Source organism: Aotus nancymaae, unplaced genomic scaffold (genome assembly GCF_030222135.1).
Source record: "Aotus nancymaae isolate 86718 unplaced genomic scaffold, 86718_ANA_hifiasm-v0.15.2.pri h1tg000094l, whole genome shotgun sequence".
Classification (NCBI taxonomy): domain Eukaryota; kingdom Metazoa; phylum Chordata; class Mammalia; order Primates; family Aotidae; genus Aotus; species Aotus nancymaae.
Window position 1 is genome coordinate 1189124 of NW_026988509.1, and position 15050 is coordinate 1204173.

At 58.3% G+C, this 15050-nt stretch overlaps 1 protein-coding gene across 2 annotated transcripts in view; it reads right to left on the bottom strand.

The window, feature by feature from the left end:
* Positions 1-15050, bottom strand: part of LOC135271871 (zonadhesin-like) — a 162183-nt gene that overhangs the window by 16984 nt on the left and 130149 nt on the right. For both annotated transcript variants that reach the window (XM_064369894.1, XM_064369895.1), the window contains exons 2-4: positions 6481-6610; positions 4993-5076; positions 3944-4064 (exon numbers count right to left, since the gene is read on the bottom strand). In XM_064369894.1, the coding sequence (XP_064225964.1) occupies positions 3944-4010 (67 nt within the window). In that variant the 5' untranslated portion in view covers positions 4011-4064; positions 4993-5076; positions 6481-6610. The remainder of the gene's footprint in view (positions 1-3943; positions 4065-4992; positions 5077-6480; positions 6611-15050) is intronic.

Consider the following 15050-nt stretch of genomic DNA (forward strand, 5'->3'; position numbering starts at 1 on the left):
ACCCCTGTCCACAGACCCAGGCCCCCTGGCACCTACCCCTGTCCAGAGACCCAGGCTCCGGGCACCTACCCCTGTCCAGAGATTCAGGACCCCCGGCACCTACACCTGTCCAGAGACCCAGGCACGCCGGCATCTACCCCTGTCCAGAGACCCAGACCCTCCGGCACCTACCTCTGTCCAGAGACATAGGCGCCCCCGCATCTGCCCGTGTGAAAAGACCCATGCCCGCGGCATCTGAACATGTCCAGATGCCCTGGACCCTGGCCAGAGTACCCCTGTCCGGATACCCAGGCCCCCCGGCCCCTGTACCTGTCAAGAGACCCGGGCCCCCCGGCACCTACCCCTGTGCAGAGACCCAGGCCCCCCGGCACATACCCCTGTGCAGAGACCCAGGCCCCCCGGCACCTACCCCTGTCCGGAGACCCAGGCCCCTGGCACCTGCCCCTCTCCAGAGACCTAAACCCCCGGCACCTGCCCCTGTTCAGAGGCCCTGGACCCCGGCACCTACCCAGGCCAAGGCCCCTCGGCTCCTGACCCTGTCCAGAGACCCAAACACCCGGCACCTGCCTCTTTCGAGAGACCCAGGACCCCGCACCTTCCACTGTCCAGAGACCAAAATCCCCAAACACCTACCCCTGTCCAGAGACCCAACCCCCAGCACCCACCCTTTCCAGAGACCCAGGAAACCGGCGCCTACCCCTGTCCAGAGACCCAGGACCCCTGCACCTACCCCTGTCTAGAGACCTAGGCCCCCCGGCAACTGCCTCTGTCCAGAGGTCCTAGAGTCCAGCACCTAGTAAGTCCCAGGCCCCTCGGCACCTACCCCGGATCGGAGACCCAGGGCCTCCAGCATCTAGCCCTGTCCAGAGGCCCTGGACCTCGGCACCTGCCCCTGTCCAGAGACCCAGGCTCCTCGGCACCAGCCCCTGTCCAGAGACCCAGGCCCCTGGCACCTACCCCTGTTCAGAGACCCAGACCCCGGCACCTACCAGTTTCTAGAGACTCAGGCCCCCCGGCACCTACCCCTGTCCAAAGACCCATGCGCCCCGGCACCTGCGCCTGTCCAGAGGCCCAGACCCTCGGCACCTGCCCCTGTCCAGAGGCCCTGGACCCCTGCACCTGCCCCTGTCCAGAGGCCGAGGAACCCTAACACCTACCCCTTTCCAGGACCACGCACCTATCCCTGTCCAGACACCAAGGCCCCCCAGCACCTACTCCTGTCCAGAGAACCAGGCCCCCAGCACCTACCCCGTCCAGGGACCCAGGCCCCTGGGCACCTACCCCTGCCCAGAGGCCCTGGAACCCGGCACATACCCCTATCCAGAGGCACTGGACCCCGGCACCTACCCAGTCCCAGGCCCCACGGCACCGACAACTATCCAGCGATCCAGGCCCCCCGGCACCAAGCCCTGTCCAGAGACATCAGGTCCCCCGGCACCTAGCCCTGTCCAGAGGCCCTGGACCCCGGCACCTACCCCTGTCCAGAGACACAGGCCCCCGGTACCTTCCCCTGTCCAGAGACGCAGGCCCCCCGGGACCTACCCCTGTCAAGAAACCCAGAACCCCCGGCACCTAACCCTGTCCACAGACACAGGCCCCCGGCACCTATCCCGTCTAGAGACGCAGGACCCCGGCACCTAACCCTGTCCAGACACCCAGGCCCCCGGCACCTACCCATGTCCAGAGACCCAGGACCCTGGCAGCTACCCCTGTTCAGAGACCCAGGACCCCGGTACCTACCCGTGTCTAGAGACACAGGCCCCCCGGCAACTGCCTCTGTCCAGAGGCCCTAGAGCCCAGCACCTACTAAGTCCCAGGCCCCTCGGCACCTACCCCGGGTCAGAGACCCAGGGCCTCCGGCACCTAGCCCTGTCCAGAGGCCCTGGACCTCGGCACCTGCCCCTGTCCAGAGACCCAGGCTCCTCGGCACCAGCCCCTGTCCAGAGACCCAGGCCCCTGGCACCTACCCCTGTTCAGAGACCCAGACCCCGGCACCTACCAGTTTCTAGAGACTCAGGCCCCCCGGCACTTACCCCTGTCCAAAGACCCATGCGCCCCGGCACCTGCGCCTGTCCAGAGGCCCAAACCCTCGGGCACCTGCCCCTGTCCAGAGGCCCTGGACCCCTGCACCTGACCCTGTCCAGAGGCCGAGGACCCCTAACACCTACCCCTTTCCAGGACCGCGCACCTATCCCTGTCCAGAGACCAAGGCCCCCCAGCACCTACCCCTTTCCAGAGAACCAGGCCCCCAGCACCTACACCGTCCAGGGACCCAGGCCCCCGAGGGCACCTACCCCTGCCCAGAGGCCCTGGACCCCGGCACATACCCCTGTCCAGAGACCCAGGCCCCCAGGCACCTCCCCTGTGCCGAGGACCTGGACCCCGGCAGCTACCCGCGTTCAGAGACCCTGGCCCCCGACAGCTGCCCCGTCCAGACACCCTGGACCCCAGCAATTACCCAGGCCAAGGCCCCCCGGCACCTACACCTGTCCAGACACCCAGGCCCCCTGCACCTACCCCATCCAGAGGCCATGGAGCCCGGCACCTATCCCTGTCCAGAGACCCAGGCACCCCGGCACCTACCTCCGCCGTTCAGAAACCCAGGCCCCCCGCACCTGCCCCTGTCCGGAGACCCAGGGCCCCCGGCCCCTGCCTCTGTCCAGAGGCCCTGGACCCCGGCACCTACCCAGGCCCAGGCCCCCCGGCACCTACCCCTGTCCAGAGGCCCAGGCCCCCAGGCACTTACCCTTGTCGAGAGACCCAGGCCCCCGGCACCTACCCCGTCCAGAGGACCAAGACCCCTGGCACCTACCTCTGTCCAGAAACCCAGTCCCCCGGGACCTACCCCGTCTAGAGGCCCTGGACTCCCGCAGATACCCCCGTTCAGAGGCCCAGGACCCCGGCACCTGGCCCGTCCAGAGATCAAGGCCCACCGGCACCTGACCCTGTCCAGACACCCTGGACCCCGGCACCTACCCAGGCCCAGGCCCCCTGGCACCTACTCCCGTACAGAGACCCAGGACTCTTGACACCTACGCCTGTCCAGAGACCCAGGCCCCTGGCACCTACCCTGTACAGAGACCCTGGACCCCGGCACCAACACCTGTCCAGAGACCCAGGCTCCCCGGCACCTACCCCTGTCCAGAGACCCAGGGCCCCCGGCACCCAGTTCTGTGCAGAGTCCCTGGACCCCGGCACCTACCCCTGTTCTGAGACCCAGGCCCCGGCACCTACCCCCGTCCAGAGACCCAGGCCCCCGGCACCTACCCCTGTCCACAGAACCAGGCCCCGGCACCTACCCCTGTCCAGAGGCCCAGGACCCCAACACCTACCCCGGTCCAGGACCCCACATCTAGCCCTGTCCAGAGATGCAGGCCCCGCGACACCTACCCCTGTCCAGAGACCCAGGCTCCCCAGGACCTGCCTCTGTCCAGAGGCACTGGACCCCGGCACCTACCCAGTCCCAGGCCCCTCGGCACCGACAACTATCCAGAGATCCAGGCCCCCCGGCACCAAGCCCTGTCCAGAGACATCAAGCCATTCTCCTGCCTCAGCCTCCTGAGTAGCTGGGATTACACATTCCCTGCCTCTATCGCAAGCTAACTTTTTCTTTAACATATTTTTAGTAGAGACGGGGTTTCACCGATGTTTGCCAGGCTAGTCTGGAACTCCTAACCTCAGGTGACCTGCCTCGGCCTCTCAAAATGCTGAGGATTACAGGTGTGAGCCACCGAGCCAGGTCAGAATTCCCCGGGGCCTTGAAACAAAGACATCCCGACAATTAACAAGCCTTAACAAAACTACATTTGAGAGGTGAAAGGAAGTAATTATTTAATTTTCTGTCTCTCTCAATATTTCCACTATGTTTATAGACAGACACATGCCAAAAGGGCAGTTACAAAGAGAGTAGTAGTTCTGGGAGGACAGACCAAGAGAGACTCACCTGCCATTTCAGTCTCAAAGAAGCCAATGAGAGACCGCATGAAGGACAGGATCCACTGGTCCGTCATGTTGGGGCTTTTTCTAACTGTGTTCTCATTGGAGAGAAATTCTATTTCTTCTTCCTAGGAATGAACAATCAGTTAAACACTTGCACATTGGGGTAAGTTACTATAAGGAAATCAACTTTTACAATCACTTAAACAAACAAATAACAAAAATCCCAAACACTGCTGGCAGTGTGAATTTCTGATTTTCAGCAATACTTTCAACATAAGCACCAACGTACGACATTAAGTCCTCGATTATGTTTTTGAGTGAACCGAAGAGAGTTTAGGAAAACATTACTTCTCTGCACCAAATAGTAATTAAGAATTGAGAGAGATTCTAAAACCTTGTCAGCAAGTGCAGGGTTTAATTCCTTTAAACCTCAGGAAAGAAGGACAGTAAAACTGTCTAGGACTGAATGATTGTCCACAAACTCAAAATGAGTACTGAGAAGGAACTGCCATGCTAAAGCTGTTCATTTTACCCAGAATGTTCTATCCCACTCTGCAAAATCCTCCTTGATCTTAAGTCCCTGCTCCACACACAGAACTCATGTCCTGCTCTGTTTCTCTGGCAGCACCACAACCAGCCTCTAGCATACACATATTAGCTCCAGCATAGATATATCTCACATGGCTCTGTAGGTACAAAATTAAAATAAATGGTGAAAGAGAATTCGAATACCAACAAGACAGGGAACCTAGAAAGGAAGGAAGGCAGAGGCAATCCACATCTAGCCTGGGGAGGACTTGGACAGCTCGACCAACACCCAACACAGGTCCTCTTCCCCAAACGGACCTCTAGGTTGAAAAATGCCTTTATCATCTAGAAAACTATTTGGGGAGTTGAAGATCAACAAGCACACCAACATAACACCCAAGTCATAACAGAGATGTGTTGTTAAAAACCTAAGTATAAACGAAACCTAACAATTCTGACCAATAGTATAGGAGACGCTTACATATAAAACAACAAAGACACACAAGGCAAAGCACCGGTCTGTACCTGCGCGCATCAGCACCATACTTCTGGATGATGGAAACTGGATCTGGATAATTCTTTTTCCGTTTGCTCATTTTTTGGCCGTCACTTGTAAAACAAAAGGGAGATGCCAATTAAGTCAGTCAGTATCACAGATGATCTTGATATATAAGGATACAAAGCATTTGCAAATAGGAATACAAAAAAGGAAATGGGAAGGAGTAACTCAGAAGTTAGCGTTAACAGGCCAGGCATAGTGGCTCACGCCTATAATCCCAGCACTTTGGGAGGCCAAGGCAGGCAGACCACCTGAGGTCAGGAGTTCGAGACCAGCCTGGCCAACATGGTGAAACCCCGTCTCTTACTAAAAACACAAAAATTAGCTGTGTGTGGTGGTGCACACCTGGAATCCCCACTACTGGGGACGTTGTTTCGGGAAGTTTACCATCGTTTTGCTTCAATTGCTCTCCACCAATCTTCTCAGCTAAGATCGAGGTGAGCTGCACGGCGGAAGAGGGCTGCGTGTAAGAAGGCAGCTCTGTCTCAGAGGACAAAAGGCCTGGGAGCACCCGGACAGGCAGGCACTGCGTGGAGGTCGCTCCCCTCCCAGTGGCCACTGTGGAGGCATTTCATAGAAATGCTCAAGGACCATTCACATTCAGAATCGGGATCAAACCGAGAACTCATGAGGGATATCGGACAGGAGTCAGAAAATGAGTTTCTCACACAACCGGAGCAAGGAGGGGAGAACCCTGGGCTTCACACTTGCAATCCGCCGCCTTCCCTGCAGTGTGGCCCCGGTTATGTTGTCTCGCAACTCTGCCTGCATGAGTCCAATTGTCTTAGGAAGGGGCAAATGCTTCCTAAGTGCCAACGGGAAGTGTCAGAATACTGGAACATATTAATATTAATATATCAACTTTCACCCAAAAAAACCTGAAAGCATTTGCAGACAACAAAAACAGCTTCATTATCCTTTCGTTTGTATAATATATCTCTGGAAAGATGAAAAAGAATCAGAACACCCGTTTGTTACAGGAAACAAAATGTTGTGGACAGAAAAAAGTGGGAGGAAGACTGGTCACTGCCTAGTCCACTGTGCACAACTTGAATTTCGAACCATGCAAAAGTATTGCTTGGTTAAATTGTGTTTAGGAAGTGCAGCCCCTGTTGAGATTCATCAAGAGAGGGAAAGAGCCCAAATGGGAAGGAGCATGGGTTGAGGGGCACAAAAGTAGGTCTGTTGACAAAGAACGGAAGTAAAGGGGACATCAGGTTGAAGCTTTGTGCTGTGAGTCAGAAGGACAATTTAAAAGTTGCCTAAAGAGGCGCACACAGTCCGCGCTGCTGCCCTCCAGCTGGAAGGGAAGCTCAGCTCTTGCCTACTGACTGGAGCCCTGCACAGAATGTCCCCTGCCGCGACCGGTACTTACTGCACCGCCCCTCCCCCTCTGCAGAATGTCTGGGTCCTATGTTCTAAACTGCCATACTTTCAAATTTTACCTGACCTACCTGAACTCAGGAGAATCTGTTGAGGCAGGTCACTCTCTGGGTCCTGCCCTTGACTTTTCTCACCACAGAAACTGCCAGACAGCGGTGGTCAGCACCCAGCCTGAGGCGATGGCTTCAAATGGAGGTGAGGCTGTAGGGACAAGGGCATTATCCAATTCTCTGCCATGTTTCACATCCTTGGGAATTCAAATTTCACAGTGCCCCAGGGGACAGCTGATAGGGCTGATGTCCAGGAGGGAGGAAGCACTGGATGTTCCCAAATACATCACACCTGGGGAGGGCCATGGCACCCTGAGTCTGTGGTTAGGGAGGACGGCTCCTTAGAGGTGGACCAAGGTGCCCGGGGGAATACACCATGTAGGGGAAAGGATGGAGTGGATGTATTGATTCTTTCTAGAGGGGGACAGGTCACATCGCCGTGTCTTTGTAGGGAGTGGTGGGATCGTCATGTTGTGCTGGTGGCCCAGGGAGGATGACAGGCAAGTCTGAGCCCTGTGTTGTGTGTCTTCAGGCACCTGGAAGGTGCCCTTCCATATTGTTCAGAGGGATTTGGACTGGACGTTTCTAGATCTTAGGGAAGAGAGGGGAGAAGTGGGCTCAGCCAGAAAACTGTTGGGTGGGTTGTCTGTGACAGAGCACGCAGTGACAGCCTCTGGGTGGGCGAGGCTGGGGCTACTGTAACTGCCGCAGCCTCTCAGCTCCCTCCCCAGAGGTGGCTTCTCCGTCGGTTCAGGTGGCTGTTGGCTCTCATTTAACAGGGGTGGGGGCAGTTGGGGAAGATCAGGCAACACGGCCTGGGCTTCCCAGCTTGTTCTGAATTGTTCGTCCTTTTGTGGAAGCTCAGGTCTTCAGACCCACTTCCTCTTGTCTGCTAGCTCATGGCCTGTCCTCTGCACTTTGTGTTACTGTGGACAGGAAGAATTTGTCTCTTTTCCATGTCTACTACCTCATGAACAGGGGTCAGGTGTGGACTCTTGCTGGTTCTCAGTGGAAGGGTCTGGAAAGACTGGTTTCCTATTCAGTAGAGGAAGGAGAGTAGCGTACAAATAGGAAGACGGTCCTCTTATTATTCTCCTTCAAGTCAGGATGTGTGTCCTGACTGATGAGGTGCATGTGCTGTATCCCTAGTCCCCTTGACTGGAGACTGCATGAGGTCCTAGTGAACAGGGATGAGCTCCAGACAACTTTGCCACACCTGGCCTGTGGCCCAAGAACTTCTGCTTCTTGGTTGGTCACTAGATTCAGTTATTGGGAGCTCAAAGGAAAAGGACCAGAGACGGGCTCGTTGTCCCATGACCTATTCTAACATGACCAGCAGCTGTGGAAATCCCTGGACACCTCCCCTGACAGCCCCACTGCTCACTGCTTCCTGGCTGTGCTCTAATCGTGTGCAGCTGTTGCTGGCTGAGCAATCAAAGTATCTCAGGGAACTCCACCACTGCTTCTCAGACCTGCCCCCTGGGAGCACACCTTCCTGAGTGGCAGCCAGGACCACCGAGCACTGAGGAAAGGGTGGCCCAAATCTGACCCCTGTTTAGCACTTGCCGTGCATGGTGCCAGGACAATCACTTGCACACTGGCCATAACACATATGGGTTATCTTCAGGGTTCACAGGGTGCTGGCTTGGGACAGATTTCTTTCCAATGATTTCCTTCCTTCCTTCTTTCCTTCTTCCTTCCTTCCTCCCTTTCTCTTTTTCTTTCTTTCTTTTTCTTTTTTCTTTTTTTTTTTTAACAGAGTCTTGCTCTGTCACCCAGGTCAGAACGCAGTGGTGCAATCTCGGCTCACTGTAGTCTCTGCCTCCTGGGTTCAAGCAATATTCCTGCCTCAGCCTCCTGAGTAGCTGGGATTACAGGCATGCACTACCACACTCAGCTGAGTTTTGTATTTTAGTAGAGACATGGTTTCACCACATTGACCAAGCTGGTCTTCAACTCCTGACCTCAGGTTATCTGCCCACCTCGGCCTCCCAAAGTGCTGGGATTACAGGCATGAATCGCCACACCCACTCTAATCAGTGGTTTTATTTTGTTGTGCTGAGCTAGGACAGAAAGGGGTTTTCAAGAGCTTCAGGAAAAGGAAGACTGAAGAGGAGACACGACCATAATATTAGGAATCTTCTGGCTTCCTATAGGCCTTCTGAGTGCATAGCACTGCCCTGGGGGAGGCCCCTCACCTGCTGCTGAGCATGCTGAGGGCCACCAAGCCGGCGAGAGATTCATCCCTGACCCATGGCTTGGGAGATGCCTGTAAGGCTCACAGGGTCTGCCAGGGAGACCCTCAGAGGCAGCGAAGGCTTGGCTGTTGCTTCTTGGCAGACAGGGGTCAGGGAGTCTAGTGGAGCCAGGGCCAGGCTCTCTAGCGAAGCGACCCTCCCGTGGAGGAACAGAGCATGCGATACACATTCACGGACACTTACAAGCTGCAGAGTTTCCTTGTCCCACACCCTCAGCTGTTGGGACACCCCTCTGATTCCCAGTGACTAGTGCGGACCTGGAGACCCCAGCTCATTCACCTCTTTCCTTTGTCTCCACAGCATGCCCAGTGCTGGAGCCAAGTGTGACCAAGAACCCTGGCACCTCCATGCCAGTGTTCACGGCTCTGCCCTTCACCACACCTGCTCCCAGCCCAGCACACGGGCCGACCCTCGTGATTACAGTGGTTCCTCCAGGCAGCTCTCTGGTGCTGTCTGCCTTCCCCAGCACCCCTCTGGTGGCAGGACAGGATGGCCAAGGCCTGATTTGGGCTGGGGCTTCCAACGCCCTTCTCCAGATAAAGACAGAAGCGGGGCCTATGAAGGCCCCTCAGGCACAGACCTTGGTCCTAACTCAGGCACCCCTCGTCTGGCAGGCTCCAGGCACCCTCTGCGCGGGTGTCACCTGTCCACCTCCCCGACCCCTAGCAGCTGCCCCTGCGGTGCCCGCTGGGGCTGCCCACGTCATTGGGGGCACCCGGGCCTGCAAGGGAGGCTGGTCCCAGAGCCTTCCTCCTCCAGCACCACCACCGGCTCCCCAGCCGGCCCCCATCATGGCCCCAGGGAATGCTTGTCCATGGCCACAAGGGGCTCATGGAGACGGCAGCCAGGCTCCCTCCCAGGCCAAGGCCCAACCGGACGACTCCTGCAAGAGCGTGTATGACAACTTCCGACTCTGGCAGCACTACAAGACCCTGGCCCGGAGGCACATTCCCCAGAGTCCGGACATGGAAGCGCTTTCCTGCTTCTTTATGTGAGTGTCCTCGGGGCACCGGAGTTCATCTCGCAGCTCACCCGTAAAGAGGCTGCTGGATGGACGGGAGGTCACGCCGTTCAGGGAAGCTTGCAGGGTGGTCTTAAAGGTGACGGGTGGAGCTATGGAAGGGCACATTTTCAGCAACATTAATCTGGCTGCCGCTCAGGACAGACTCTCAGGGGCCTCATCTCACCTGCCCCTCACTGTCCTGTGAGTCCGGCCAATCCTTACTTTCAAACATTGTCATGACAACGTTTACAGAAGACCCAGATCAGAGAGGGTTCCCGGTCCAACATGAGCCACGGGTTGGGTTTAGTGCACCCCAGTGCCTCCCCTTGACCTGAGTGGCAAAGGCCAGGGGCACATCACATGGAGCTGGGGGTGGGAGCTGCAGGAAACCGGCACACGCCCACTGTTCTGCTGAGGTCCAGCTGGCACAGTGGTGGTGGAGCCTGCACAAGGGATGGTCTTGGGCCCCGCACTAGGGTCCATGCTGGGCAGGTATTTGCAGCTTCGCCCTCGATCCCTTCTAGAAGAAGGGACAATGATGCTTCATTCAGAGGATGGTGAGGAGGTGACTTGAGCTCACATATGAGGCACATAGCACAGTGCCCGGCACATGCTGGGACACATTACATGATAGCTGTTATGATTACTGTCCCTATTGCTATCACTATCAGAACTAGGCCATCTAGGACAGCGCTCCCCAAAGCCACGGGCTCCAGTGATGGCTCTCAGTGCACCACGAGTCCACGAGCCCACAAGCCCAGCAGTTCAGGGCTGCGGACTGTGGTGACTGAGGCAGCAACGCCTCAGATCTGAGGGTTTGTCGATTCAGTCCCAGTCCTGCCTCTCTCCATCCTGCAGGGCCTCTGTGACCCTGTGTCCCCCGCTGATGAGCAAACCCGTACTCCACGGGAGCTTGAGTACAACCACCAGGCAACACACTGGCCACTCCCTAGGCAAGTCCCCTGCCCAGGCTGTAGGTGTAAGGAGGCCCCATCGTTGTTCCCAAAAATCTTGCCGCCCCTGCATCCTGGAACTGGTTGCATTCTCCCTTGGAGTTGAGTCCCGGTGCACTGGGGACCCTGATTCTCAGAGTGGAGTCGCCCCAGGCTCACAGGCTTGGCGTGGAGTGGGCTTCGATGCCGCTCTGCTTTGGTTCTGGTTTCTACTACTCTCCAGGACCCTGAGGCTATGTCCCCAGGGGCTACCTTACTCCAGAGTCCCCAGGAAGCTGCTTAAATGCTCAGTCCTGGGGCCCTGGAACCTGCACGTTAACCCTCGCTCCCCGGTCATTCTGTGTGTGCGCTGTCTCAGTCAGTTCGGGCTCTGTCATAACAAATCCTACAGACTGGGTGCTTCATCAGGACACAGTCACGTCTCCCAGTTCCAGAGGCCGGAAGTCCCAGATCAAGGCGACAGCAGATTGGTGTCCTGGCTGGAGAGGGCTGCCTCTGGCCGTGTCCCCTTGTGGCTGAGAGGGACAGCCCTGCTGTCTCCTCCTGCCCTTATCGGGGCTCGGATGCCATGACAGGAACCCACCCTCATGACCTGCTCTAACCCTGACTGACTCCAAGAACCGACACACTGGGGCTCAGGGCTTCAGCACAGGAATGCTGGGGACACACACGTTCCACCCATAGTACTGAGTTCACTTGTCAACACTGAGGACTCGAGGGGCAGTAGGAGAGGCCACCCAGTGGCTTGTGTTGATGTTTGATCTTGGGGGGGTGTCCTAGAGGCTGAGGAGCCCACGTGGGGGAAAACAGGATGGGGACACATGGCAGGACAGGTGTGGGGAGGACAGGGGCCGGGTGTTGGGACCAGGTGGGCTTGGGATGGAGGGTAGGCTTATGGACTGGGACTGACTGCACCGCCTTACAGCCCAGTTCTCAGAACCCTGGCCCGGCGAAAGCCCAGCATGACCCTGGAGGAGCAACTGTGGTGGGCCATGCGGGAATGGCAGCACATCAGCAAGTCTGACAGGATCATCTATTACCAGATGGCGGCAAAGTGAGTCTGGGAGGCAGGGGCAGAGCCCGCATGGCAGGGTAAGAGAAGGTGACAGAGGCCCGGTGGCCATGGTGGCTTCTCAGCGTGGAGCATGAGGGTGTGGACAAACACAGGCCCTCCTGGGCCCCTGCCTCCCTCAAGAAACTGCTCCTCCCTCCTAGAGTGCTCTGGGGTCTCTATACTGCCCTGGTGGGAAGCCACGCCCTGCTTGGCCTGGGGCCAACCCCTGCCTTGACACTGGGGGTCATGGAGGGAGCAGCCAGCATCACAGCCCAAAGGAGATCACCGCCAGCTGTGGGGATGGGGAGAAGCGGCGCTGGCGACTATAGACAGAGCGGGATGCACTCTCCTCACAGCAGTGGCCACGAGTCGGTTTTCACCCATCCCGGCCTGGCCAGGATTGGAGAAACCTGCGCTGGGTCAGGGGCCACCTGCGTCCAGGACACCATGAGACCCATCTCTGGCCTCCCTGCCTTTGTTCCCGGGAAGTCCCCTCCGTTAAGACAGAAAGACAGCAGCCTTGGGGGAAAGGGGCCCAGCTTTTGCTTCCTCCTGACCAGGGGTCTCCCAGGCCTCGTGCTCCTGGGTTATACTTCAGGGACCCATAGTCCCAACCTCAGGACTCCTGCATCTGGGCAACATTCCTGACACCTTCTGCCATAAACCCCACCCCTGGCCAGCTGAAGCCAGGAGGAGGGGCCCCCCTGGTGCCCTCCTGGGCCGCGTGGCCCTGACTTGAGTCAGGAAGCCCTGTTGATGCCATGGGCTCTGCGGGGGCCGGGTGAGGGAGGGAGAGCCCAGAACTCTGGGAGCAGCTCCCTCTGGGACTGGGGGACAGGCCCCAGGCAGGGCCTGGACAGCCCGTCCACGGCACGCCTTCCCATCCCTGCCATCGGCTGCTGCCTGGTCCTGGGGGCAGGGGGCCTGGACCCTCTCAACACGGCCTGTAACCTTTTTCACCCCAGGTTCCTGGAGTTTGAGGCTGAGGAGGAGACGCGGTTTCAGAACTCACAGCGGATGAAGGGGCCCCAGTGCCTGCCTCCTCCAGCCCTGCCGAGGCTTGAACCTCAGAAACCGTTGGCCCCTGAGGTGGTCAAGCAGCCAGGTACGGCTTCCCACATTCCCATAGGAGCCACGGCAAAGGCCAGAGGGGCCGAGGGAGGCCACTGTCCCCACACCCCATGCCTTCCTTCAAGAGAGGGATGTGCTCCTCCAATAGGACAGCTCCCAAGGGCATATGTTGGGTACTGACCAGGTCACTTCGTGGACGGCCCATGGTCACCAAGGAGGGTATTGACCTGGTCAGGTTTCCTAGCTACTCTCCCCTCGCCTGTCGAAAACTCAACATACAATCCACCCAGGAACAGGGACGAGCGGGTCGAGTACACGGCATATCGGTGGCTCCAAACTTCCTCCCAAACGATGCTGTCTCAGATGTGCCCCTCCTGCGGCGTCTCCTCTGGGGCGCTGTGGTTCAGGTGGTCCTGACCCAGCTGGGTCCCACTTCATGTCCCCAAGCCCTGCCCTCCCTCGTGTGGCGCGGGCAGGAGGAGCAGCCCTCACCACACCCATCCTCCTCCCTCCCTGCCTCAGTGTACCTTCCGAGGAAGGCCGGCCCCAAGGCCCCACCTGCCTGCCTGCCGCCACCCAGGCCCCAGCGGCCAGCAGAGACCAAGACCAACCTACTACCGCCCCGGCGGCCAGTGAACACCAAGGCCCCCGAGGAGATCCCCCCTGAACTGGTACAGGAGTATATGGAGATCATGGAGGAGCTGCTGGAGCCTCCCGCTGGGGCCACGGGGGAGCTCGAGGCACAATGGGAAGACCCAGGCCTCCTGAGCTACATTGAAAAGCTGTGCTCACAGGAAGACTTCCTCAGCAAGGTGGGCTGGCCTGAAGTGCTGGGGTCTGCAGGATTCCGGGGTGGGTAAGGGGGTCACTCGCAGGTCCTTGGAATTAAGCTCTGCTGTATGTTTGTGCCTGTCATTTCTTACTGTGTTTCTTTGTGTGTCTGCGTGGGTGTGAGTGTGGAGTGTGGACGTTACTTGTGTCTGTGTCTTTTCCTGTGTCATATGTGGGTCTGTTTGTGTGTCTCTGTCTGCATGTGTGTATGCTACCAGGTCTGTGGTCTGTGTGTGGAGCTGGTGGTCGCCATGCTATGAGACAGCTCCAGAAGGGTGGGGACGGGGCGCTCGCTGCTTTCTGCATCTCCTCCAGGTGTCCTTGGCTCCACGTTACTCCCTGCCCAGGTAGCTCTCACCGTCTTCCTTCTGTTTCCAGGTGGAGGACATCATTCACCCCCGATTCCTGGAAGAACTGCTTTCCCCAGATCCACAGATGGATCTCTTGGCCCTAAGCCAGGAGCTGGAGCAGGAGGAAGGACTCACCCTTGCCCAGGTAGAGCAGGGAGGGAGGGGAACCCAGGTACCCCGGGGGCAGGAGGGACCCGGCACACAAGCCCCACCTGATTGTCTACCCCACCCTGCGGGGCATGCTCGGCTTCTTGGGGAGCCACTCCGAGGTGGGGAGGTGCAGGTTCAGATGGAGCGGGATGGAGAGGAGCCAGGGAGGGGAGTCAGGATGCAAACTGGAGTGAGGCCCAACGGGATGCCCGGCACAGCCACACCCTCTGTCTTTGACAGGAAGCCCAGCTGCCTCAGGCTTCCCTGCCTGCCACCCAAGGCCGCCTCAGCCCAGAAGGACAGGGTCCCCAGGGAGCTCGTCAGTCTCCCTCTGCTCAGAGAGGAGGCCTCAGCCCAGCAGCGGCTCCCACCACCGAGTCCCAGGAGCGAGCTCTCTTCGGAGGCCCATCCTCTGCTCAACAGACGCCCCACCTAGGGCCTGGGCTCAGAGTCTCTGGGGCGCAATCCCTGGCTTGGGGGCTGGCTGGCCCCTCGCAGCCTCAAAAGAGAAAGGGTGACCCCGTGGTCTCCAGGAAGAAGAAGAAGAAGCGGGCTTGCAGCCAGTAGGGGGACACGGCAGGCTCTCTGGTGCCAATCCCCGAGGTGGGGCTCTGACATCTGTTGCCCCAAAGCAGACAAAAGCTTCTCCCCCAGTGCGGATTTGCTGGGCCTTAGCTTGATAGGGAAGGGTGGGGGAGGGAGGGAGGGGAAGGAGAGGGTGGTTGAACCAGAAGGGAGGGCCTGGGGGGAGGGGGAGGGGGTGGGAGCAATGCCTAGGGGGTCTCCTATGTAAATAGGAATAAATATAGTGGTGTTGGGAACGCTCTCTGGGCTGCTGTCTCTGTCCTCAGGGCTGTGCTGCTCAGTGGAGGGGGTCTGGGAGAGCAGAGGGACCGGGAGATGCCAGGCACTGGGGACCCA